General features: G+C 44.1%; 1 protein-coding gene across 1 annotated transcript; it reads left to right on the top strand.

Moving 5' to 3' along the window:
* Positions 1–4270: 4270 nt before the first annotated feature.
* On the top strand, positions 4271–23162 carry rplp0 (ribosomal protein, large, P0). Its single transcript, XM_038792820.1, has 8 exons — positions 4271–4338; positions 7910–8014; positions 10807–10982; positions 11082–11169; positions 11609–11755; positions 18298–18483; positions 18874–19014; positions 22952–23162. Exons 2-8 carry the CDS (start codon positions 7961–7963, stop codon positions 23096–23098), a joined length of 939 nt encoding a protein of 312 aa, XP_038648748.1. The 5' UTR covers positions 4271–4338; positions 7910–7960; the 3' UTR covers positions 23099–23162.
* Positions 23163–23432: the final 270 nt, after the last annotated feature.

The raw sequence follows: 23432 nt of genomic DNA on the forward strand, positions 1-23432 counted from the left end.
TGAACCTCCTCTGCACCCTCTCTAAAGCATCCACATCCTTCTGGTAATGTGGCGACCAGAACTGCACGCAGTATTCCAAATGTGGCCTAACCAAAATCCGATACGACTGTAACATGACCTGCCGACTCTTGTACTCAATACCCCGTCCGATGAAGGCAAGCATGCTGTATGCCTTCTTGACCACTCTATCGACCTGCATTGCCACCTTCAGGGTACAATGGACCTGAACTCCCAGATCTCTCTGTACATCAATTTTCCCCAGGACTCTTCCATTGACCGTATAGTCCGCTCGAATTGGATCTTCCAAAATGCATCACCTCGCATTTGCCTGGATTGAACTCCATCTGCCATTTCTCTGCCCAACTCTCCAATCTATCTATATTTTGCTGTATTCTCTGACAGTCCTCCTCGCTATCTGAAACTCCACCAATCTTAGAATCATCTGCAAACTTGCTAATCAGACCACCTATACCTTCCTCCAGATCATTTATGTATATCACAAACAACAGTGGTCCGAGCACGGATCCCTGTGGGACACCACTAGTCACCTTTCTCCATTTTGAGACACTCCCTTCCACCACTACTCTCTGTCTCCTGTTGCCCAGCCAGTTCTTTATCCATCTAGCTAGTACACCCTGAACCCCATACAACTTCACTTTTTCCATCAACCTGTCATGGGAAACGTCATCAAAAGCCTTACTGAAGTCCATGTATATGACATCTACAGCCGTTCCCTCATCAATGAACTTTGTCACTTCCTCAAAGAATTCTATTAGGTTTGTAAGACATGACCTTCCCTGCATAAAACCATGCTGCCTATCACTGATAAGTCTATTTTCTTCCAAATGTGAATAGATCCTATCCCTCAGTATCTTCTCCAACAGTTTGCCTACCACTGACGTCAACCTCACAGGTCCATAATTCCCTGGATTATCCCTGCTACCCTTCTTAAACAAAGGGACAACATTAGCAATTCTCCAGTCCTCCGGGACCTCACCCGTGCTCAAGGATGCTGCAAAGATATCTGTTAAGGCCCCAGCTATTTTGTCCCTCGCTTCCCTCAGTAACCTGGGATAGATCCCATCCGGGCCTGGGGACTTGTCCACCTTAATGCCTTTTAGAATACCCCTTTCTTATGCCGACTTGACCTAGAGTATTTAAACATCCATCCCTAACCTCAACATCCGTCTTGTCCCTCTCCTTGGTGAAGACCGATGCAAAGTACTCATTAAGAATCTCACCCATTTCCTCTGATTCCACGCATAAATTCCCTCTTTTGTCTTTGAGTAGGCCAATCCTTTCTCTAGTTACCCTCTTGCTCCTTATATACGAATAAAAGGCTTTGAGATTTTCCTTAACCCTGTTAGCCAAAGTTATTTCATGACCCCTTTTAGCCCTCATATTGCGCGTTTGAGATTTGTTCTACTTTCCCGATATCCCTCCAAAGCTTCATCAGTTTTAAGTCGCCTAGATCTTATGTATGCTTCCTTTTTCATCTTAGCTAGTCTCACAATTCCACCCATCATCCATAGTTCCCTAATCTTGCCATTTCTATCCTTCATTTTCACAGGGACATGTCTGTCCTGCACTCTAATCAACCTTTCCTTAAAAGACTCCCACATTTCAAATGTGGATTTACCCTTAAAAAGCTGATCCCAATCCACATTCTCTAGCTCCTGATGAATTTTGTTATACTTGGCCTTTCCCCAATTTAGCACTCTTCCTTTCGGACCACTCTCATCTTTTTCCATGAGTATTCTAAAACTTACGGAATTGTGTTCACTATTCCCAAAGTAATGACCGACTGAAACTTCAACCACATGGCCGGGATCATTCCCCAATACCAGGTCCAGTATGGCCCCTTCCGAGTTGGACTATTTGCATACTGCTCGAAAAATCTTTCCTGGATGCTCTTTACAAATTCTGCTCCATCTACGCCTCCAACACTACATGAGTCCCATTTAATGTTGGGGAAGTTAAAATCTCCCATCACGACCACCCTATTGCTCCTACATTTTTCTATAATCTGTCTGCATATTTGTACCTCTACTTCACGCTCACTTTTGGGACGCCTGTAATAAAGTCCCAACAATGTTACTGCACCCTTCCTATTTCTTAGCTCCACCCATATTGCCTCAGTGCTCGACTCCTCCATCGTGCTCTCCTTAATCACAGCTGTGATATCATCTCTGACCAGTAATGCAACTCCTCCACCCCTTTTACCTCCCTCTCTATCCCTCCTGAAGCACCTATACCCTGGGATATTCAGTTGCCAATCATGCCCTTCCCTCAACCAAGTCTCAGTCATATCAATAACATCATAGTGACAGGTACTAATCCAAGCCCTAAATTCATCTGCCTTATCTGCTACACTTCTCACATTAAAACAAATGCACGTCAGCCCATCTGTCCATTTGCATTCATCATCTCTTCCCTGTCTACTCTTCCCCTTAGTCACATTGAGTTTGTTATCTAGTACCTTACTGGCTTTGGTTGCTGCCTCTTTACTGACCTCTAACTTCCTAATCTGGTTCCCATCCCCTGCCACATTAGTTTAAAAACTGCCCAACAGTGTTAGCAAAAGCACCCACTAGGACATTGGTTCCAGTCGTGCCCAGGTGTAGACCATCCGATTTGTAATGGTCCCACCGCCCCCAGAACTGGTTCCAATGTCCCAAAAATCTGAACCCCTCCCTCTTGCACCATCTCTCAAGCCACGTATTCATTCTGACTATTCTTGAATTTCTACTCTGACTGTCTCGTGGCACTGGTAGCAATCCTGAGATTACTACCTTTGAGGTCCTACTTTTTAACTTATCTGCTAACTCCCTAAATTCTGATTGTCGGACCTCATCCCGTTTTTTACCTATATCGTTGGTGCCTATATGCACCACGACAACTGGCTGTTCATCCTCCCCCTTCAGTATGTCCTGCAGCCGATCTGAGACATCCCTGACCCATGCACCCAGGAGGCAACATACCATTCGGAGGCAACATACCATTTGGTCCTTTGTCAAAGCTCGAAATATAATGGCAACAGTTCATTTTCAGTGCCTGAGTAAGTAAATTCCAGGTGTAAGTAGTCACTGCAGTATTTTCTCCGCACTTATTGCTTACTCTTGTTGTGCTGAGTTGCATTTGCTGATACCTCACTGTCATTTATGACCATATGTCGCGTTTCTCTTCACCGTGGAAAGGCACCAACCCATTTTAACGTCACCAGGCTAATGCTTCCTAGCTGTCGCATGCGCGGAGGTTCACTTTCATGTCATACGGAAGTGCCTCGCTATTTAATCTCAGTGAAACGCTATATTGTGAAAATAATGATATTTATGAGGTACTCATTTTTCTTCAACAGACTTTTCCCTTTCTTTAGACCTTTCTTCTTTCACAGACCACTGCAGTACCCTCGCAGACCACTGGGTTCTGTGGACGACAGGGTGGGATCCACTGATCTATTTACCTTTGCCTTAAAAATATTCAGTGACTCCACCTCCACCGCCTTCTGAAGCAGAGTTTGAAAGTTGTTCCATGCTCTGAGATAAAAAATATTAAAACCTTTTCACTGGGTTAATTTTATTTAGCAGTTTGAAACGCCAGAACATTACTTGCCATATGTTGTAGTTTCTTTGTTTATTTATTTTGCTGCATTATTTTCTAAAACATGAGCACCTAGCTGTCCACCATTTTTCTCAATCATTATCTAAAACGAATCCTTCCCCAGCAGCTATTGGTTGGACATTTGCTCAGTCTCATTAGCTAGGTGGAACAGGGGTTAGCAGTGCTGCCTCACAGCACCAGGTACCCAGGTTCACTTCTGTCCTTTGGCGACTGTGTGGAGTTTGTATGTTCTCCCAGTTTTGGCGTGTGGTTTCTCTGGGTGGTCGGGTTTCCTCCCACAGTCCAAAGATGTGCAGGTTAGGTGGGGTTATGGGGATAGAGTGGGGTTATGGGGATAGAGTGGAGAAGTGGGTCCAGCGAGGGTGCTCTTTCAAATGGTCGTGACAGACTCAATGGGCCGAATTGCCTCCTGCATTGGAGGGATTCTACTCTATGATTCTATTGGAGGAAAGTGCCTGCCGCATATGCATTCTGATTGGCAGACTGTCCTGCCTTCCCCGTTGTCTGATTGGTCAAATGTGATGATGATTGTGCGGTTCGTGCTGTAATTGGTTAATTGTTCCGCAGATGCCTGTTATGATTGGTGCGCTCCTGTCTCGGCTGTCTGATTGGCTAGTAAGGCCGCGATTTGTGCTGTGATTGGTGCGCTGCCCGCGGCGCGGTGCCTATTGGGGCGGCCCGGGCCTCACCTCCTCCTTTCTTGCCGGAGCTCGGGAGGTGAGTGCCGGGTGGCGAGAGAGCGGCCCAAATCCCGGGCTACCGAGTTCCTAAGTCTGCAGCCAGGCAGCCGGCCTTGCATTCAGGCCCCAGCGAGATCTGGTACCTGAGCGATGCTGCGTGGCGGCCGGTTTCACCCTCCTGGGCCCGGAGGCCGCTCCGTGACACGTGTCGGATTCCTGCCGCTTCCCAGCCCTGTTTCGGGCCCCACAGCTGCCAGGGGCCCCGGTGCCTCTCCGCAGCCCACATGGTGCCGGCCTCCTGGGCACTCAGCCTCTGGAGGGCGATGCTGGTTATTTAAATTGGTGACTCTCATTAACTGCGGATTGCCCTGAAATAATTTCTGACACACACAACCCCATTGCCGAATCAGGTTTTTTAAAATAAAGAACTTGCATTCAAACAACCTGGAATCGCCAACATATTTTTGCTACCTCATTTGAACCTTATTTTGAACTCGGAATACCTGTTTTAATGTAATTTGCCAGCGGCTAAAAACGTTTCATTATTGAGGCTGTTTGTGCCAACAGTGTGTATTTCCTTGATTGTGGAAGATCAAAAGACAATGGGAAAGGGTAAATTTAAAAAGGTTACGAGTAAGATGTAATTTTAAAGTTAAATCAGGTAGTGTAATATTGAAGTCAGCAAGCACTTCATTCATGTACCAGCCTCCCCGGACAGGCGCCGGAATGTGGCAACTAGGGGCTTTTCACAGTAACTTCATTGAAGCCTACTCGTGACAATAAGCTATTTTCATTTCATAGGGCAGTAGAAATTGGGATCCATCCATGTCTAATTAAGTGTCCTGTTTCAATAATCTTGATGTGGAGATGCTGGTGTTGGACTGGGGTGAGCACAGTAAGAAGCCTTACAACACGAGGTTAAAGTCAAACCGGTTTGTTTAAAACCACTAGCTTTCAGAGCACTGCTCCTTCCTCGGGTGAAACAAACCTGTTGGACTTTAATATGGTGTTGTAAGACTTCAAACTGTGCTCAATAACAGTGATTAGATTATGAGATAGCTATTGACCAGGACAACACGGGGCTGTCCCCTACTCTTTGAACATTTTCATATGATTTTATGTCCACCCGAACGGTTAGTCTGGGCCATGATTTAATCTCTTCACTGAAAGAAAGTGCCTCTTGAAATGCAGCACTCTCATCAATACTAAATGTTAGTCTGGATTATGTGCTTTAGCTCTCTGGACTGCTTATTGATGCCACCACCATCTGACTTGAGGTGAGAGCCCACCAATATGCCAAGTTGACTGTGAAAGGGGCTCTTGTGCCTGTGGCAGCTTTGCACGATGTATTCATTTATCTCCGTTGTCCAAATCTGTTTTAAGTTATTGTTTACTTTTTTAAATCACTTCCTCATTGCAACTATTATTAATAGGGCATTCCATTATTTTTGATCTATCTGGGTTTGGCTGTGGGTGTCTGCACCAATTATTGTCCTGTTTATTGACTATTAATCATAGAATGGCTGCAGACATAGGCCTTTTGGCCTGTTGTATTTATGCTGCCTTTCTGAAACACCTTTTTCCCTGTATTCCTGCAATTTATTTACTTTTTATGGTAATAGTTCAATTACCTTTTGGCAGTCAATTAAACCTACCTCCACCACATTCTCAGGCAGTGCATTCTAAATCCTAAACACTGCATGAATAGATTTTTCCTTATGTTGTGCCATTGTTTCTTTTGTCGTTTACTTTATATTTGCTCTCTGGTCCTCAATCAATGGGTACAGCTTCTCTCTATCTACACGGTTCAAACTCTTCATGATTTTGAAAACCTAATGTCAAATTTCCTCTCTTTTGATTTATTGATTTGATTGATTGAACATTTCTCCATATTTTCTGTGACTGAAGTTCTGCATTCTCTAATACCTTCCCATCAAAATACTTCCCTCAGTGTGATTACAGAAAGGACTTGTTTGAATGCTTGTGGGTGGACCAGTGCTCAAATGAAATCTCTCAGGTACTCAGAGATTTGGCCAAGGGAGGTCGGAAACTTGCCGACTTTTTGATTGGATTGGAGGTGGACCAAGGCTGGGGATTCATTTGCAATGGGTGGTGATGGGCATGAGCATTCCCAAAGGATCAGAATTCATTGGTAGTGTGCGATAGCCAGGAATGGAGGGACGAATTGCATATGCTTCCAGCCGGGTTTGCTAGTAGAAATGATACCTGATTAAATAAATGGTGCAGTAATAGCACTTTGGTCTTTAAGTCAGTAAGTTGTAGGTTCAAGTCCTACTTTGCTGCTTGAATTCTCTCCCTCCAATAACCTGTGACTCCCTTGCAGATCAGAAGTTATCAGTTTTGAATATATTCAACAGCCCAGCGTCCCACACTCGGATTGAGAATTCTAAAGATTAATCATCTGCATAGGAAACCCTTTATTCTGAAACTGCCCAATGGATCTAGATTCCCCACAAGGGTTTTATAATATAATCTTTTTAAAATTTTAATAATCTATTGTCACAAGTAGGCTTACATTAACACTGCAATGAAGTTACTGTGAAAAGCCCCTAGTCACCACATTCCGGCACCTGTTCGGATACACAGGGAGTATGTTAGTGCCCTGCAAACATTTATGCACAATCAACGTCTGATTAAAAAATATGCACTTTTTGACTCGTTGCTATTTAGTTTGTGCTGCAGTTTCCTGACATAACAGTGACTACATTTTGTAAGCATGCTTTATTGGCTCCAAAGCACTTTGGGATATGTTGAAGTTGTAGTTGTAAAAGATGCTATGTAAATGCAGGAGATTGTTCTTGTTTTGATTAATTTTCTCCTAATGATTTTGACCATTGCTGCAGCTAACTGGGTGGAGTGGCAATGAAATATGGTACCTTCCTGACTAAGTGACCACTGGATAAATGTGCTGAGAACAAGCTTGGGAGTTTTGTCAGATTGCCTGAACTTGTTAACAAATGCTGGGGTACAAGGGGTATAAATACTCTTTAGTTCAGTGGGGCGGCACAGTAGCACAGTGGTTAACACTGTTGCTTCACAGTGCCCAGGTTCGATTTCTGGCTTGGGTCACTGAATGCGGAGTCTGCACGTTCTCCCTGTGTCTGCGTGGATTACCTCTGGGCACTCCGGTTTCCTCCCACAAGATCCCAATGATAGGTGAATTGGACGTTCTGAATTCTCCCTCCGTGCACCCGAACAGGTGCCGGAGTGTGGCAACAAGGGGATTTTCACAGTAATTTCAATGTAGTGTTAATGTAAACCTACTCATGGCACTAATAAAGATTGATTATTTATTTAGTTCACTGGCAAATTGTTCGAGCAAGTGAATTTGACAGGGAACAGGAGGGAGCACGTCAAGCCAATCTGATGTCTTTTCATTAAACTTTCCAAAAGAGCTTGATTTTTGCCAGGATTTCCTATCTTAGCGAATTTGCTTGGGGTACTAGGCATACATGTTAATTGTGGCTATTGAAGGGGACTGAAACTTTTAAATGATAACGGGGGGGTGTCACATTGCTTTATCGCAGGATTTTCTTCTTTTTGTTTTAAATACTTGCCTCATTGTACTTTTTCTCATTGTCTTGCAGTAAAACCTTGTCTTTAAACCAGTCAGTGGCAATCCTTGGAAGCACTTAAAGATGCCCAGGGAAGACCGAGCTGCGTGGAAGTCCAGCTATTTTTTGAAAATTATTGTGAGTAGTCTTCTCTTTTATGAGCTGTCCAAATTGCATGTTGTTTTGCTAGACCTGATGAAAGTGGAGTTAGATAAGAGAGCAGTGTAAAGCAGTAGAAATTACTCACCTTTCAGAATTAAATTTCAATAAATTTTAGATTTTAAATACTCTTCAAAATACAGTTGCAGTAATCAGGATTAATCAGTGACCTCTTAGCAAAGGTGCCCCAATGTAACAGTGATCATGACGATTGACTTTTGCATTCAGTTTGAGGAAGAGAACAGTGGGTCTAAACTGTTTTAAACTTAAAAGGCGATTACAAGGGTATGAAGTCTGCTGGATAAAGTGAACTTTTAAAAATAGGTTAAGCGGTAGGGCAGAAGAAATGCCGTGGCTGACATTTAAGGAGCTGTTTCATACCTTTTAGCAAAGATACATCCAGTGAGAAAGAAAGATTTGGGAGAAGGATGCACCGTCCGCACCTTAACTAAGTATGTTAAAGATAGTATCAAATTGAAAGAAAAGGCGTACAAGGGCAGCACAGTGGTTAGCACAGTTGCTTCACAGCTCCAGGGTCCCAGGTTCGATTCCCGGCTTGCGTCACTGTGTGTGCGGAGTCTGCACGTTCTCCCTGTTTCTGCATTGGTTTCCACCGGGTGCTCCGGTTTCCTCCCACAGTCCAAAGAGGTGCAGGTTAGGTGGATTGGGCATGCCAAAATTGCCCTGAGTGTCCAAAAATGTTGGGTGGGGTTACTGGGTTATAGGGATAGGGTGGAGGTGTGGGCTTGGGTAGGGTGCTCTTTCCAAGGGCTGGTACAGACTCGATGGCCCGATTGGCCTCCTTCTGCACTGTAAATTTTATGATTCTTATGAATTCTGTGAAGGTTAGTGGGAGGTCAGAAGATTGGACAGACTTTAAAAATCAGCAAAGAATGACTAGACAAGTAAGGTGAGAGAAATTAAGAGTATGAGAGAAAAGAGTTTCTACAATTAAAAAAAAAAAAAAAAAATTAGCTGAAGTGAGCGTGGGTCTTCTGGAGAAAGAGAAAGTCTGTGGAATCAAAATTAGGAAATAGGGAAATGGCAGAAGCAAGGAACATTATCTGATGCCTGCCTTCACTGTAGAAGATACAAATGATATCCCAGAAATACCTGCAAACCAAGAGGTAAAAGAGAGGGAGGAACTTAAAACAATTAACTACCAGGGAAATGATTTTGAGAGCACTATTAAAGCTAAAAGCTGACAAGTCAGCAGGATCCAATGTTCTGCATCCCAGTGTCCTAAAAGAATTGGATGCAGAGATAATAGAGGCCTTGAATGTAAATTTCCAGCATTCCCTTGATTCTGGTACGGTCCCGTATATTGCAGATATAATCCTGTGTTCAAAGGAGAGAGACAGAAAGTAGGCAACTACAGGCCAATTAGCTTAGCATCTGTCATCGGTAAAATGCTTGAATCTATTGTAAAGGAGGTTATAGCAGGGCACTTTAAAAATATTGCTTTCCCTCAAAAATGCATTAATGTAGTTAGGCAGAGTCAACGTGGTTTAGAACATACACTGCAGAAGGAGGCCATTTGGCCCATCGAGTCTGCACCGACCCACTTAAGCCCTTACCTCCACCTTATCCCCGTAACCCAATAACCCCATCTAACCTTTTTTGGTCACTAAGGGCAATTTATCATGTCCAATCCACCTAACCTGCACGTCTTTGGACTGTGGGAGGAAACAGGATCACCCAGAGGAAACCCACGCAGACACGGGGAGAGCGTGCAGACTCCACACAGACAAGTGACCCAGCAGGGAATCGAACCTGGGACCCTGGTGCTGTGAAGCCACAGTGCTAATCACTTGTGCTACCGTGCTGCTTTGTTGAAAAGGAATTTTGTTTAGGCTAATCTATGAGTTATTTTGAGGAATTAAGAAGCGACATGGGTAAGTTGGAACCTGTGGCTATGGTATACTTAGATTTCCAAAAGATCTTCAATAATGTGCCATGTCAACGGTTACTAAATATGGCAAAATAAGAACGCTGGTGTAGGTAGATATATTAGTATGGACAGATAATTGGTTCACTAACAGGAAGCAGAGATTAGGGATAAATAGGTAAACCTTGGGTTGGGACAATGTAATCGGTGGTGTGCCACAGGGTTCACTGCTGGGGCCTCTATTTTTAATCTATGTCAATGACTTAGTTGAAGGGATCAAATGTATGGTTGCTAAACTTGCCGATGACCAAAAATAGGTAGGAAAGTAAATGGTGATGTAGACATGGTCTACAAAGGGATTTAGATAGATTGTGAGTGAATTAGCAGATGGAGTATAATGTGGGTGAATGTGAACCCATCCACTTTGACAGGAAGAACAGAAAAACAGTATATTATTTAAATAGGAGAAAAATTGAAAATTGCATTAGGTAGGCATCTAAGGTCCCCCTGCCAAGGATCCTTAATAGCACCTTCCAAACCCTTTATCATCTAGAATAACAACGGGTCGCAGGGGTGGCCATGCCACCACCTTCCAAGCCAGACATTTTCTTGGCTTACTGCAGAAATTCAAGACAGTGGCATAACAACATTTGACTGAAGGCAATTAGGGGTGGGCAATAAATGCTGGCCATGTCAGTTACAATCTCGCCCCATGAACAATCAAATTATTCACTCTAAGCAGGCAAGAAGCCAATACCACAATAAAATTGGTGGTAGGGTGCATATTTGAGCTGTACATCTTTGTTTCATATAAAGAAACAGAAAGCTGATGGGGTCTGGTGGGCTTGCACATGCTTACAATTTATCTGTGATTTCTCTTTAGCAACTATTGGATGACTATCCAAAATGTTTCATTGTTGGGGCAGACAATGTTGGGTCCAAACAGATGCAGCACATCCGGATATCACTGCGTGGTAAAGCCGTTGTGCTGATGGGAAAGAATACCATGATGCGCAAGGCCATCCGAGGCCACCTGGAGAACAATCCTGCTCTAGAAAAGTAAGCGAGATGCCCCAGTATAAATTTTCAGCTGATTTTGACCATGTATGAATTATTGCAATTGTTTTGTATGTTTGCTAAAATACTGTTTCTCACCAGGCTCATGCCCCATATCCGTGGCAATGTTGGCTTTGTATTCACCAAGGAGGATTTGTGTGAGATCCGTGACCTGCTGCTGTCCAACAAGGTAAAACTCTTGGGCTGCTCCTCTGGAGAATTTTAAATTGTGAAGTGTTCAGTGGCCTGAAATCAATTCCTTGTGTAGAATTGATTGAGTTTTGCATCCACTTTTTCATTGATTTGGTGTGTGTTTATATTAAATCTAAACATTTCTCGTTTTTGAGCTGAATGACATTTCCTGTGCTAAACTTTCATGATGGGAACTTTTAATTGTGGCCAAATGTTGCTATCTCTACCTGTAAAATGATTTCTTTAGAGAATTTTCTTCATATTTTATTGTAAGATGAAATATTTACATGAACATGTTTTCTAGTAGGGGCTTTTCACAGTAATTTCATTTGAAGCAATTTTCATTTCAGTTATACCTGTATTGTTTAACACCAAATTTTACTCTTGTCCTTTTGTGTCTATCCCATCAGTGCTTATTTCTTGTGTTTCTTGCATAGGTTCCAGCTGCTGCCCGTGCTGGTGCCATTGCACCTTGTGAGGTTACTGTGGCAGGTCAGAACACCGGTCTGGGTCCTGAGAAGACCTCCTTCTTCCAGGCTTTGGGCATCACCACTAAGATCTCCAGAGGTACCATTGAAATATTGGTGAGTGCTAATGAATGGAGGTGTGAGTCTCAAGTGTGTTCATTTTATTCGCAGTTTCCTTCCATCAACCTAATGGACTGAAACCTGCTTCCGACTGGTCTTAAATTTCTTAGTTCATGTACCAATTTTAACAATTGGCTTGGAAATTAAAATGCTTGCTCCTGTGATTTTCTGAAACCTTGGGCAGTTTTTGTGACAGTTTTCATTGGCCCAGATCTTCCAGTTAGCATTGAAAAGAGTGTGTCCAAAGCTGACTGATTTAAATGGCCAACTTGCCATTGTATGCGGGAGCCGTTGCACCTTCCGATGTCAGCTCCAGCAGGAATGCAGGGATGAACACAGTTGAGCAGCAAATTGTTTGATGTTGCAGCCACACCACCTTTGCTTGTCATGAACTGAAGACCTTGTGGTCTGTCATCCTATCATTGACTAAGATTGTTCTTTTAATATAAATTTAGAGTGCCCTATTCATTTTTTCCAATTAAGGGACAATTTAGCGTGGCCAGTCCACCTACTCTGCACATCTTTGGGTTGTGGGGGTGAAACCCATGCAAACACGGGGCGAATGCGCAAACTCCACACGGACAGTCACCGAGGGCCGGGATCGAACCTAGGACCTCGGCGCGGTGAGGCAGCAGTGCAACTAAGATTGTTTTAAATTGAATTGTCTACACAGCCTCACATCACTGACCATGATTAGCCCCCAACTATTCTGACTCTTCCGACATTAGCCGGATGGGCTCCAGGGATTCCAGATGGTGAGTCAGGGGGTGGGGTAGGAGTCCCAGGAGGGAGGTGAACATTGCTGAAAATTCTGGAGTGCTTTGACATTCCAGCTGATTTACTTAGAGATTCAACAGTTTTATACATGCTATGAAAAAACTCCCAATGTAGGTGTAGATAGAGATAGAGAAATACAGCACAGAACAGGCCCTTCGGCCCACGATGTTGCGCCGAACTTTTGTCCTAGGTTAATCATAGAATTTTGGACAATTTGTCATGGCCAATCCACCCAACCTGCACATCTTTGGACTGTGGGAGGAAACCGGAGTACCCGGAGGAAACCCACGCAGTCACGGGGAGGATGTGCAGACTCCACACAGACAGTGACCCAAGTCGAAATCGAACTTGGGACCCTGGAGCTGTGAAGCAATTGTGCTATCCACAATGCTACCGTGCTGCCCTTAAGAAGTTAACCTACACTCCCTTATTCTACCCTAATCCAAGTACCTATCCAATAGCCGTTTGAAGGTCCATAAATTGTCCGACTCAACTACTACCACAGGCAGTGCATTCCATGCCCCCACTACTCTCTGGGTAAAGAACCTACCTCTGACATCCCCTCTATATCTTCCACCATTTATCTTAAATTTATGTCCCCTTGTAATGGTGTGTTCCACCCGGGGAAAAAGTCTCTGACTATCTACTCTATCTATTCCCCTGATCATCTTATAAACCTCTATCAAGTCGCCCCTCATCCTTCTCCGTTCCAATGAGAAAAGGCCCAGCACCCTCAATCTTTCCTCGTATGACCTACTCTCCATTCCAGGCAACATCCTGGTAAATCTCCTCTGCACCTTTTCCAAAGCTTCCACATCCTTCCTAAAATGAGGTGACCAGAACTGCACACAGTACTCCAAATGTGGCCTGACCAAGGTTTTGTACAGCTGCATCATCACCTCACGGCTCTTAAATTCAATCCCTCTGCTAATGAACGCTAGCACACCATAGGCCTTCTTCACAGCTCTATCCACTTGAGTGGCAACTTTCAAAGAACAATGAACATAGACCCCAAGATCTCTCTGCTCCTCCACATTGCCAAGAACCCTACCATTAACCCTGTATTCCGCATTCAGATTTGTCCTTCCAAAATGTACAACCTCACACTTGTCAGGGTTAAACTCCATCTGCCACTTCTCAGCCCAGCTCTGCATTCTATCTATGTCTCTTTGAAGCCGACAACAGCCCTCCTCACTATCCACAACTCCACCAATCTTCGTATCATCTGCAAATTTACTGACCCACCCTTCAACTCCCTCATCCAAGTCATTAATGAAAATCACAAACAGCAGAGGACCCAGAACTGATCCCTGCGGTACGCCACTGATAACTGGGCTCCAGGCTGAATATTTGCCATCCACCACAACTCTCTGTCTTCTATCGGTGAGCCAGTTTGTTATCCAACTGGCCAAATTTCCCACTATCCCATGCCTCCTTACTTTCTGCATAAGCCTACCATGGGGAACCTTATCAAATGCCTTACTAAAATCCATGTACACTACATCCACTGCTTTACCTTCATCCACATGCTTGGTCACCTCCTCAAAGAATTCAATAAGACTTGTAAGGCAAGACCTACCCCTCACAAATCCGTGCTGACTATCCCTAATCAAGCAATGCCTTTCCAGATGCTCAGAAATCCTATCCCTCAGTACCCTTTCCATTACTTTGCCTACCACCGAAGTAAGACTAACTGGCCTGTAATTCCCAGGGTTATCCCTATTCCCTTTTTTGAACAGGGGCACGACATTCGCCACTCTCCAATCCTCTGGTACCACCCCTGTTGACAGCGAGGACGAAAAGATCATTGCCAACGGCTCTGCAATTTCATTTCTTGCTTCCCATAGAATCCTTGGATATATCCCGTCAGGCCCGGGGGACTTGTCTATCCTCAAGTTTTTCAAAACGCGCAACACATCTTCCTTCCTGACAAGTATCTCCTCAAGCTTATCAGTCTGCTTCACGCTGTCCTCTCCAACAATATGGCCCCTCTCATTTGTAAATACTGAAGAAAAATACTTGTTCAAGACCTCTCCTATCTCTTCAGACTCAATATACAATCTCCCGCTACTGTCCTTGATCGGACCTACCCTCGCTCTAGTCATTCACATATTTCTCACGTATGTGTAAAAGGCCTTGGGGTTTTCCTTGATCCTACCCGCCAAAGATTTTTCATGCCCTCTCTTAGCTCTCCTAATCCCTTTCTTCAGTTCCCTCCTGGCTATCTTGTATCCCTCCAGCGCCCTGTCTGAACCTCGTTTCTTCAGCCTTACATAAGTCTCCTTCTTCCTCTTAACAAGACATTCAACCTCTCTTGTCAACCATGGTTCCCTCACTCGACCATCTCTTCCCTGCCTGACAGGGACATGCATATCAAAGACACGCAGTACCTGATCCTTGAACAAGTTCCACATTTCACTTGTGTCCTTCCCTGACAGCCTATGTTCCCAACTTCTGCACTTCAATTCTTGTCTGACAGCATTGTATTTACCCTTCCCCCAATTATAAACCTTGCCCTGTTGCTCGCACCTATCCCTCTCCATTACTAAAGTGAAAGTCACAGAATTGTGGTCACTACCTCCAAAATGCTCCCCCACTAACAAATCTATCACCTGCCCTGGTTCATTACCAAGTACTAAATCCAATATGGCCTCCCCTCTGGTCGGACAATCTACATACTGTGTTAGAAAAGCTTCCTGGACACACTGCACAAACACTACCCCATCCAAACTATTTGATCTAAAGAGTTTCCACTCAATGTTTGGGAAGTTGAAGTCGCCCATGACTACTACCCTGTGACTTCTGCACCTTTCCAGAATCTGTTTCCCAATCTGTTCCTCCACATTTCTGCTGCTATTGGGGGGCCTATAGAACACTCCCAACAAGGTGACTGCTCCTTTCCTATTTCTAACTTCAACCCATATTACCTCAGTAGGCAGATCCCCCTCGAACTGCCTTTCTGCAGCTGTTATACTATCTCTAATTAACAATGCCACCCCCCCACCTCTTTTACCATCCTCCCTAATCTTGTTGAAACATCTATAACCAGGGACCTCCAACAACCATTTCTGCCCCTCTTCTATCCAAGTTTCCGTGATGGCCACCACATCGTAGTCCCAAGTACCGATCCATGCATTAAGTTCACCCACCTTATTCCTGATGCTTCTTGCATTAAAGTATACACACTTCAACCCATCTCCTTGCCTGCAAGTACTCTCCTTTGTCATTGTTACCTTCCCCACTGCATCACTACGTGCTTTGGCGTCCTGACTATCGTCTACCTTAGTTGCTGGACTACAGATCCGGTTCCCATTCCCCTGCCAAATTAGTTTAAACCCTCCCGAAGAGTACTAGAAAACCTCCCCCCCAGGATATTGGTGCCCCTCTGGTTCAGATGCAACCCGTCCTGCTTGTACAGGTCCCACCTTCCCCAGAATGCACTCCAATTATCCAAATACCTGAAGCCCTCCCTCCTACACCATTCCTGCAGCCACGTGTTCAACTGCACTCTCTCCCTATTCCTAGCCTCGCTATCACGTGGCACCGGCAACAAACCAGAGATGACAACTCTGTCTGTCCTGGCCCTTAACTTCCAGCCTAACTCCCTAAACTTGTTTATTACCTCCACACCCTTTTTCCTACCTACATCGTTGGTACCAATGTGCACCACGACTTCTGGCTGCTCACCCTCCCCCTTCAGGATCCTGAAGACACGATCAGAGACATCCCTGGCCCTGGCACCCGGGAGGCAACATACCTTTCGGGAGTCTCGCTCGCGACCACAGAATCTCCTATCTATTCCCCTAACCATTGAATCTCCTATTACTATTGCTTTTCTATGCTCCCCCCTTCCCTTCTGAGCCCCAGAGCCAGACTCAGTGCCAGAGACCTGGCCGCTGGGGCCTTCCCCCGGTAGGTCATCCCCCCCAACAGCATCCAAAACGGTATACTTGTTTTGAAGGGGAATGGCCACGAGGGATCCCTGCACTGTCTGCCTGTTAGTTTTCTTTCCCCTGACTGTAACCCAGCTACTCTTGTCCAGTACCTTTGGTGTGGCTACCTCCCTGTAACTCTTCTCTATGACCCCCTCTGCCTCCCGGATGATCCGAAGTTCATCCAGCTCCAGTACCTTAACACGGTCTCTGAGGAGCTGGAGTTGGGTGCACTTCCCGCAGGTATAGTCAGCGGGGACACCAGTGGTATCCCTCACCACCCACATCCTACAGGAGGAGCATGCAACTGCCCTAGCCTCCATCCCCTCTTACTTTACAGAATTAGCTGCCCTGTGGACCAACTGGACCTCCGCCCTCCGACTCTGCTCCCAGTCAGCTGTACTCTAAACTCCTGGTTCCCTTCACGCTCTTTGATAAATATAGGAAATGAAATGTAAGGAGCACCTTACTCCCTCCTCACCTAACTCCCTCAGTCACCAAACTCTCACTGTAGCACTCAAATGCCACAAGCTCAGCACTCCCTCAGTCACCAAACTCTCACTGTAGCACTCAAATGCCACAAGCTCAGCACTCCCTCAGTCACCAAACTCTCACTGTAGCACTCAAATGCCACAAGCTCAGCACTCAGTGCAAACAAAGTCTGCACTGTATCTAGCCCCTATTTATACTGTGACTCTAGCTTCTAAAAACTGGCCTAATGCAATTAACTAATTAACAAGCTCCAGCTGCAAGTAAGTCCAAGTAGAACCTTGTTTAAAGCTGATTCAAAATTCACCTTCTTATAGACCAAACAGCAACTTTTAAGTTAATTAACTAAATAAAAGAAATAATGGACTTTAAATAACCCTTATACTCCCTCAGTCACCAAACTCTCACTGTAGCACTCAAATGCCACAAGCTCAGCACTCAGTGCAAACGATCCACGTCTCCGTAGTTCTGACTATCCAATCCCACTGTCGGAGGATTGGCGGAGCAGCCTGGGCAGGGTGAAAGTGGCAAATGGAACTTTGACCGTCCCGCGTAAATACCACGGATGTGAGTACATCGGGAATTACTTGGTTTCCCCAGATCGGAGGATTTGGATATTGAATTAATAGGGTCGCTGTTCTTTGAGTCCTTCAGGATTTGGGATTTTTTATTGACAATCTGGGGATTGAATTATGTTCAGATTTGCGATTGGCCAAAGAGTTAATGGGATTGTGAGATTATTAAATTAATTTGTTGTTTGGGAGATTATTTTAAGAAGTTCTCCACTTTTATCTGACAATGCAATTAGTGGTTTTGATCAGGTTTTCTCTTAGCATCCTGATGTTCTTTTCCCCCTTGTTGATCTGGTCCCTGACTCACGGTGGCACAGTGGTTAGCATTGCTGCCTCACAGCGCCTTGGACCCTAGTTTCATTTTTGCCATGGGCCCTTGGAAGTTTGTACATTCTCCCCGTGTCTGTATGGGTTTCCTCTGGGTGCTCCAATTTCCTCCAACAGATCAAAGATATGCGGGTTAGATGCATTGGCCATGCTGAATTGCCCCTTAGTGTCCAGGGATGTGCAGATTAAGCTAGGGGGAGTGGACCTTGGGTAGAGTGCCCTTTCGAAGGGTTGGTGCAGACTCGATGGACTAAATCGCCACCTTCTGCACTGTAGGGATTCTCTGATTGTGTTTCTAGTGTTGAATTAGCAGCAATAAGGTTATATAGTACTTGTTTATCTTTAAATCTTGAATTAATTATTGATGCTTTCCTTTACTGCTAACTGCTTTATGTGCAGAATGTTCTCTCTTATCTTGACAAATTAATGCCTTGCCCTGTAGAGTGATGTGCAACTCATCAAGATCGGTGACAAGGTGGGAGCCAGTGAAGCCACATTACTGAACATGTTGAACATCTCTCCCTTCTCCTACGGCTTGGTGATCAAGCAGGTTTATGACAATGGCAGTGTGTACAATCCTGAGGTCCTGGATATCACTGAAGAAACTCTGCAAAAATGTTTCCTGGAGGTATGCTGAATGAAGTGCTGAATCTTGTTGCTCAGGATCTGATAAACCATGAAGATCTTGGCTGTGATGGATTCCGTGTATTTTGCCGGTTTTCCATAATGTGCAATTATGGTTCAGAGGTTTAAATTGTAAAGTATTAATTCCCAATGATCTTTCAGCAGCCAAGCTGTTAAATATGTGCCACATACATTTGTCTTCAGTTACAAGCATTCATTGTTGTTAAATGGTGTGGGGGGGACTATGCACAAATACAACATAAATTTTCTGGTGTTTTGAGCTGGGACTTAATTGCAGTTTCATTCAAACACGTAAGCTTGCCTTTTACTGCTGTGATTTTTGGATCCATCCGTGCATTGTCTCCTTAGTTAATGGTGTCAATTATTTTCACAGGGAGTTCGTAATGTAGCCAGTGTGTGCCTGCAGATCGGTTATCCAACCATTGCCTCGATACCACACTCCATCATCAATGGCTATAAGAGGGTGCTGGCCATCGCTGTGGAGACAGATTACTCCTTCCCATTAGCTGAAAAGGTAACAGTTAAAGTGTCTTTAAGCTGAATTTCAACTCCTCCCCATTGTCTTCAAAACCACATGTTCACTCTGGGTGATATGGATGTACAAAGAACAAAAAGAACAAAGAAAAGTACAGCACAAGAACAGGCCCTTCGGCCCTCCAAGCCCGTGCCGACCATACTGCCTGTCTAAACTAAAATCTTCTACACTTCCTGGGTCTGTATCCCTCTATTCCCATCCTATTCATTATTTGTCAAGATGCCCCTTAAATGTCACTATCGTCCCTGCTTTCACCACCTCTTCCAGCAGCGAGTTCCAGGCACCCACTACCCTCTGTGTAAAAAAACTTGTCTCGTACATCTCCTCTAAACCTTGCCCCTCGCACCTTAAACCTATGCCGCCTAGTAATTGACCCCTCTACCCTGGGGAAAAGCCTCTGACTATCCGCTCTGTCTATGCCCCTCATAATTTTGTAGACCTCTAACAGGTCGCCTCTCAACCTCCGTCGTTCCAGTGAGAACAAACCGAGTTTATTCAACTGCTCCTCATAGCTAATGCCCTCCATACCAGGCAACATCCTGGTAAATGTCTTCTGCACCCTCTGTAAAGCTTCCACATCCTTCTGTGTGGCGACCAGAATTGAACACTATACTCCAAGTGTGGCCGAACTAAGGTTCTATACAGCTGCAACATGACTTGCCAATTCTTATACTCAATGCCCTGGCCAATGAAGGCAAGCATGCCGTATGCCTTCTTGACTACCTTCTCCACCTGTGTCGCCCCTTTCAGTAACCTGTGGACCTGTACACCCAGATCTCGCTGACTTTCAATACTCTTGAGGGTTCTACCATTCACTGTATATTCCCTACCTGCATTAGACCTTCTAAAATGCATTACCTCACATTTGTCCGGATTAAACTCCATCTGCCATCTCTCCGCCCAAGTCTCCAAACGATCTAAATCCTGCTGTATCCTCTGACAGTCCTCATCGCTATCCGCAATTCCACCTACCTTTGTGTCATCTGCAAACTTACTAATCAGACCAGTTACATTTTCCTCCAAATCATTTATATGTACAATGAACAGCAAAGATCCCAGCACTGATCCCTGCGGAACACCACTAGTCACAGCCCTCCAATTAGAAAGGCACCCTTCCGTTGCTATTCTCTGCATTCTATGGCCTAGCCAGTTCTGTATCCACCTTGCCAGCTCACTCTGATCCCGTGTGACTTCACCTTTTGTACCAGTCTACCATGAGGGACCTTGTCAAAGGCCTTATTGAAGTCCATATAGACAACATCCACTGCCCTACCTGCATCAATCATCTTTGTGACCTCTTCGAAAAACTCTGCCAAGTTAGTGAAACACGACCTCCCCATCACAAAACCATGCTGCCTCTCACTAAGACGTTCATTTGCTTTCTAAATGGGAGTAGACCCTGTCTTGAAGAATCCTCTCCAGTAATTTCCCTACCACTGATGCAAGGCTCACCCATCTGTAGTTCCTTGGGTTATCCTTACTACCCTTCTTAAACAATGGAACAACATTGGCTATTCTCCAGTCCTCCGGGACATCACCTGAAGACAGTGAAGATCCAAAGATTTCTGTCAAGGCCTCAGCAATTTCCTCTAGCCTCCTTCAGTAATCTGGGGTAGATCCCATCCGGCCCTGGGGCCTTATCTACCATAATATTTTTCAAGATGCCCAACACCTTGTCTTTTTGGATCTCAATGTGAGCCAGGCTATCTGCACACCCTTCACCAGACTCAACATCCACCAATTCCTTCTCTTTGGTGAATACTGATGCAAAGTATTCATTTAGTACCTCGCCCATTTCCTCTGGCTCCACACATAGATTCCCTCCCCTGTCCTTCAGTGGGCCAACCCTTTCCCTGGCTACCCTCTTGCTTTTTATGTACGTGTAAAAAGCCTTGGGATTTTCCTTAACCCTATTTGCCAATGACTTTTCGTGACCTCTTCTAGCCCTCCTGACTCCTTGCTTAAGTTCCTTCCTACTTTCCTTATATTCCATACAGGCTCTGTCTGTTCCCAGCCTTCTAGCCCTGACACATGCCTCCTTTTTCTTTTTGACGAGGCCTACAATATCTCTCGTAGTTCAGTCAGTCCATTTTAGTCTGCATTTTGAATGAGCCTGAAGTTCCCCATTGCAGCATTTAATTGTTCTTAACTCGTATGTTCGCTGAGTCCTTTACAGCTGCAACTGGGTGTCCATTCAATGTACTCAATCTTACAGCACAGAACGATAATTCTGATTTTTGATATAATTTACCAGTTTGATCCTGCATATTAATTTTATTTTCTGGGTTTGCCTTTTCCATGCTATTTATGATCTTATCTACTGTAACCGCAATGCCAAAAGCTTTGATCTTTCCTCAATCCAGAGAGGTTGACACTTCATATGAAATCTTAAGTTGAGGGCAGTATACAATTTGTTGATGGCTTGCATTGTGCTCTTTCAGCTTACTGTAGTTCAGCTTTGTCGAGTGTTCTATTGTTTGGACATGTCCAGCATTGAGTCCTAAGACTGCGGTCTCATTCTGTTTCTTTTTTTAAAATAAATTTAGAGTACCCAATTATTTTTTTCCCCCCCAATTAAGGGGTAATTTAGCATGGCCAATTCACCTACCCTGCACATCTTTGGGTTGTGGGCGTGAGACCCAGGCAGACATGGGGAGAATATGCAAACTCCATGCGAACGGTGACCCGGGGCTGGGATCGAACCCGAATCCTCAGCACCTTGAGGCAGTAGTGATAACCACTGCATCCCTGTGCTGCCCCATCGCATTATATTTTAATCTTAAACTTTTATCTACTGCTGACTAAAGAGGTACAGTGGGCAGTGTGCGGTAGGTGTGAGGGGTGTTGGAGGTTTACTGCCTGCTGATATCCTGATAGTACAATTGTTAAAGTAAACTTTGGTCCATCTATGAAGCCATTTTTATGGATTGACGTCATCATCAGCACTGCTGTCTGCTTGTGGATATGTATTTGCCTTCAACATTAATCACACTTTTTAGAGGCTGATTTCTCCAATACTTTTTCTCCGTAGATATTCGTTACAAATTCCATTTTTTTGTGTGCATTGCTCTGTCCAGCTATAGTTAAAGGGTCTGTAAACTAAACCTGCCAGCATCTTCTGCCCATTATCCCTAATCTCCATGTTTGATTCTATTTTCTTAAATTATAGTTTAGTAATTACCGCTCATTCAGGCAACCACTTTCAGTTGATTGACAGTTAACTGCCGACATTTTCTGTTAACTGGATATCTTAACCAGCTTGCAATTTATTTTCAAGGATTAAAGTTCTAAAGTCAGATTCTAGCTTTTAACCTAAATTCCAATTTGAAAATTAATTAGCAGAACGATCCCACTTACACCTGATTTAATTCCTGATTTAACATTCAGTTCGCAAATCACTGCTCCTAGATCACTCCAATGTAGATATTGTAGATACCCAGAGTAATCAAATAAATTAGCTTTTTAGGTTTGCATTTTCTTTTTTTGTGTGCTGGAATTTGTTAAAATAATCCCAGCTTGACATTTTTTTTAAGGTTGTGCCAAACAATTTAGAATTGTACATTCTGATGAATGTGATTGGTTCCTTTTGCTCTTGTGAGATTGTTTATTTTTCATAGATTTTTTGTTCCTTCGGCTGTTAGGCCTGAAGCTCTGGAATTCCCTCTCCAAAACCTCCAGCTCTGTACTTCACTCTTCCATCAAGACACCCCTTAAAACCTTCCTCCTTATCAAGTTTTAGCCACTTGTCTGGATAGCTCCTTATCTGGCTTAATATCAGATTTTGTTAATGCTGCCGTGAGTGTATTGTGCCACATTTTAGTCACAAAATGTGTGGGAAATGTTGGGCCAACTGCCAGTATTCTAATTTTGACATGGGGTGTATTGTTTTGCAATGATTTTTCCTTATTCTTAATAGGCGAAGGCTTACCTGGCTGATCCGTCAGCTTTTGCGGCCCCTGTTGTCGAGGCTGCTCCAGTTGTTGCCAAGGAGGAAGTGAAGGAAGTAAAGAAGGAAGAGTCGGAGGAGTCGGATGATGACATGGGCTTTGGTCTGTTTGATTAACACACCCAGCTAGTTGTGGCTAAATGATGAGCATAACCAAAATAAAACATTTTATCTACAGAAATAAGTTTGTGGGCTCCCAATTATTTGTGTTTTGGAGTTGACCTCATTTTTTATATATTTGTTGTCTTTCCTTGCCCAGAATTGGATTCACTAATCAAACTGGCTCTGTGCTAGTGTTTAATATAGATTCCTTGGATCTTGTACTCTTGATTATAAAGCCTATGAATTCAATTTGAGTTATTAACAGCCTCGTTAACCTGTCTTGTCATCGTCAGATATTCATTGCAAACGGTCTCGAGACTTGCATTGTTGCGTCCCTTTTAACATTGAA

The sequence above is a fragment of the Scyliorhinus canicula genome, chromosome 1 (genome assembly GCF_902713615.1).
Source record: "Scyliorhinus canicula chromosome 1, sScyCan1.1, whole genome shotgun sequence".
Lineage (NCBI taxonomy): Eukaryota > Metazoa > Chordata > Chondrichthyes > Carcharhiniformes > Scyliorhinidae > Scyliorhinus > Scyliorhinus canicula.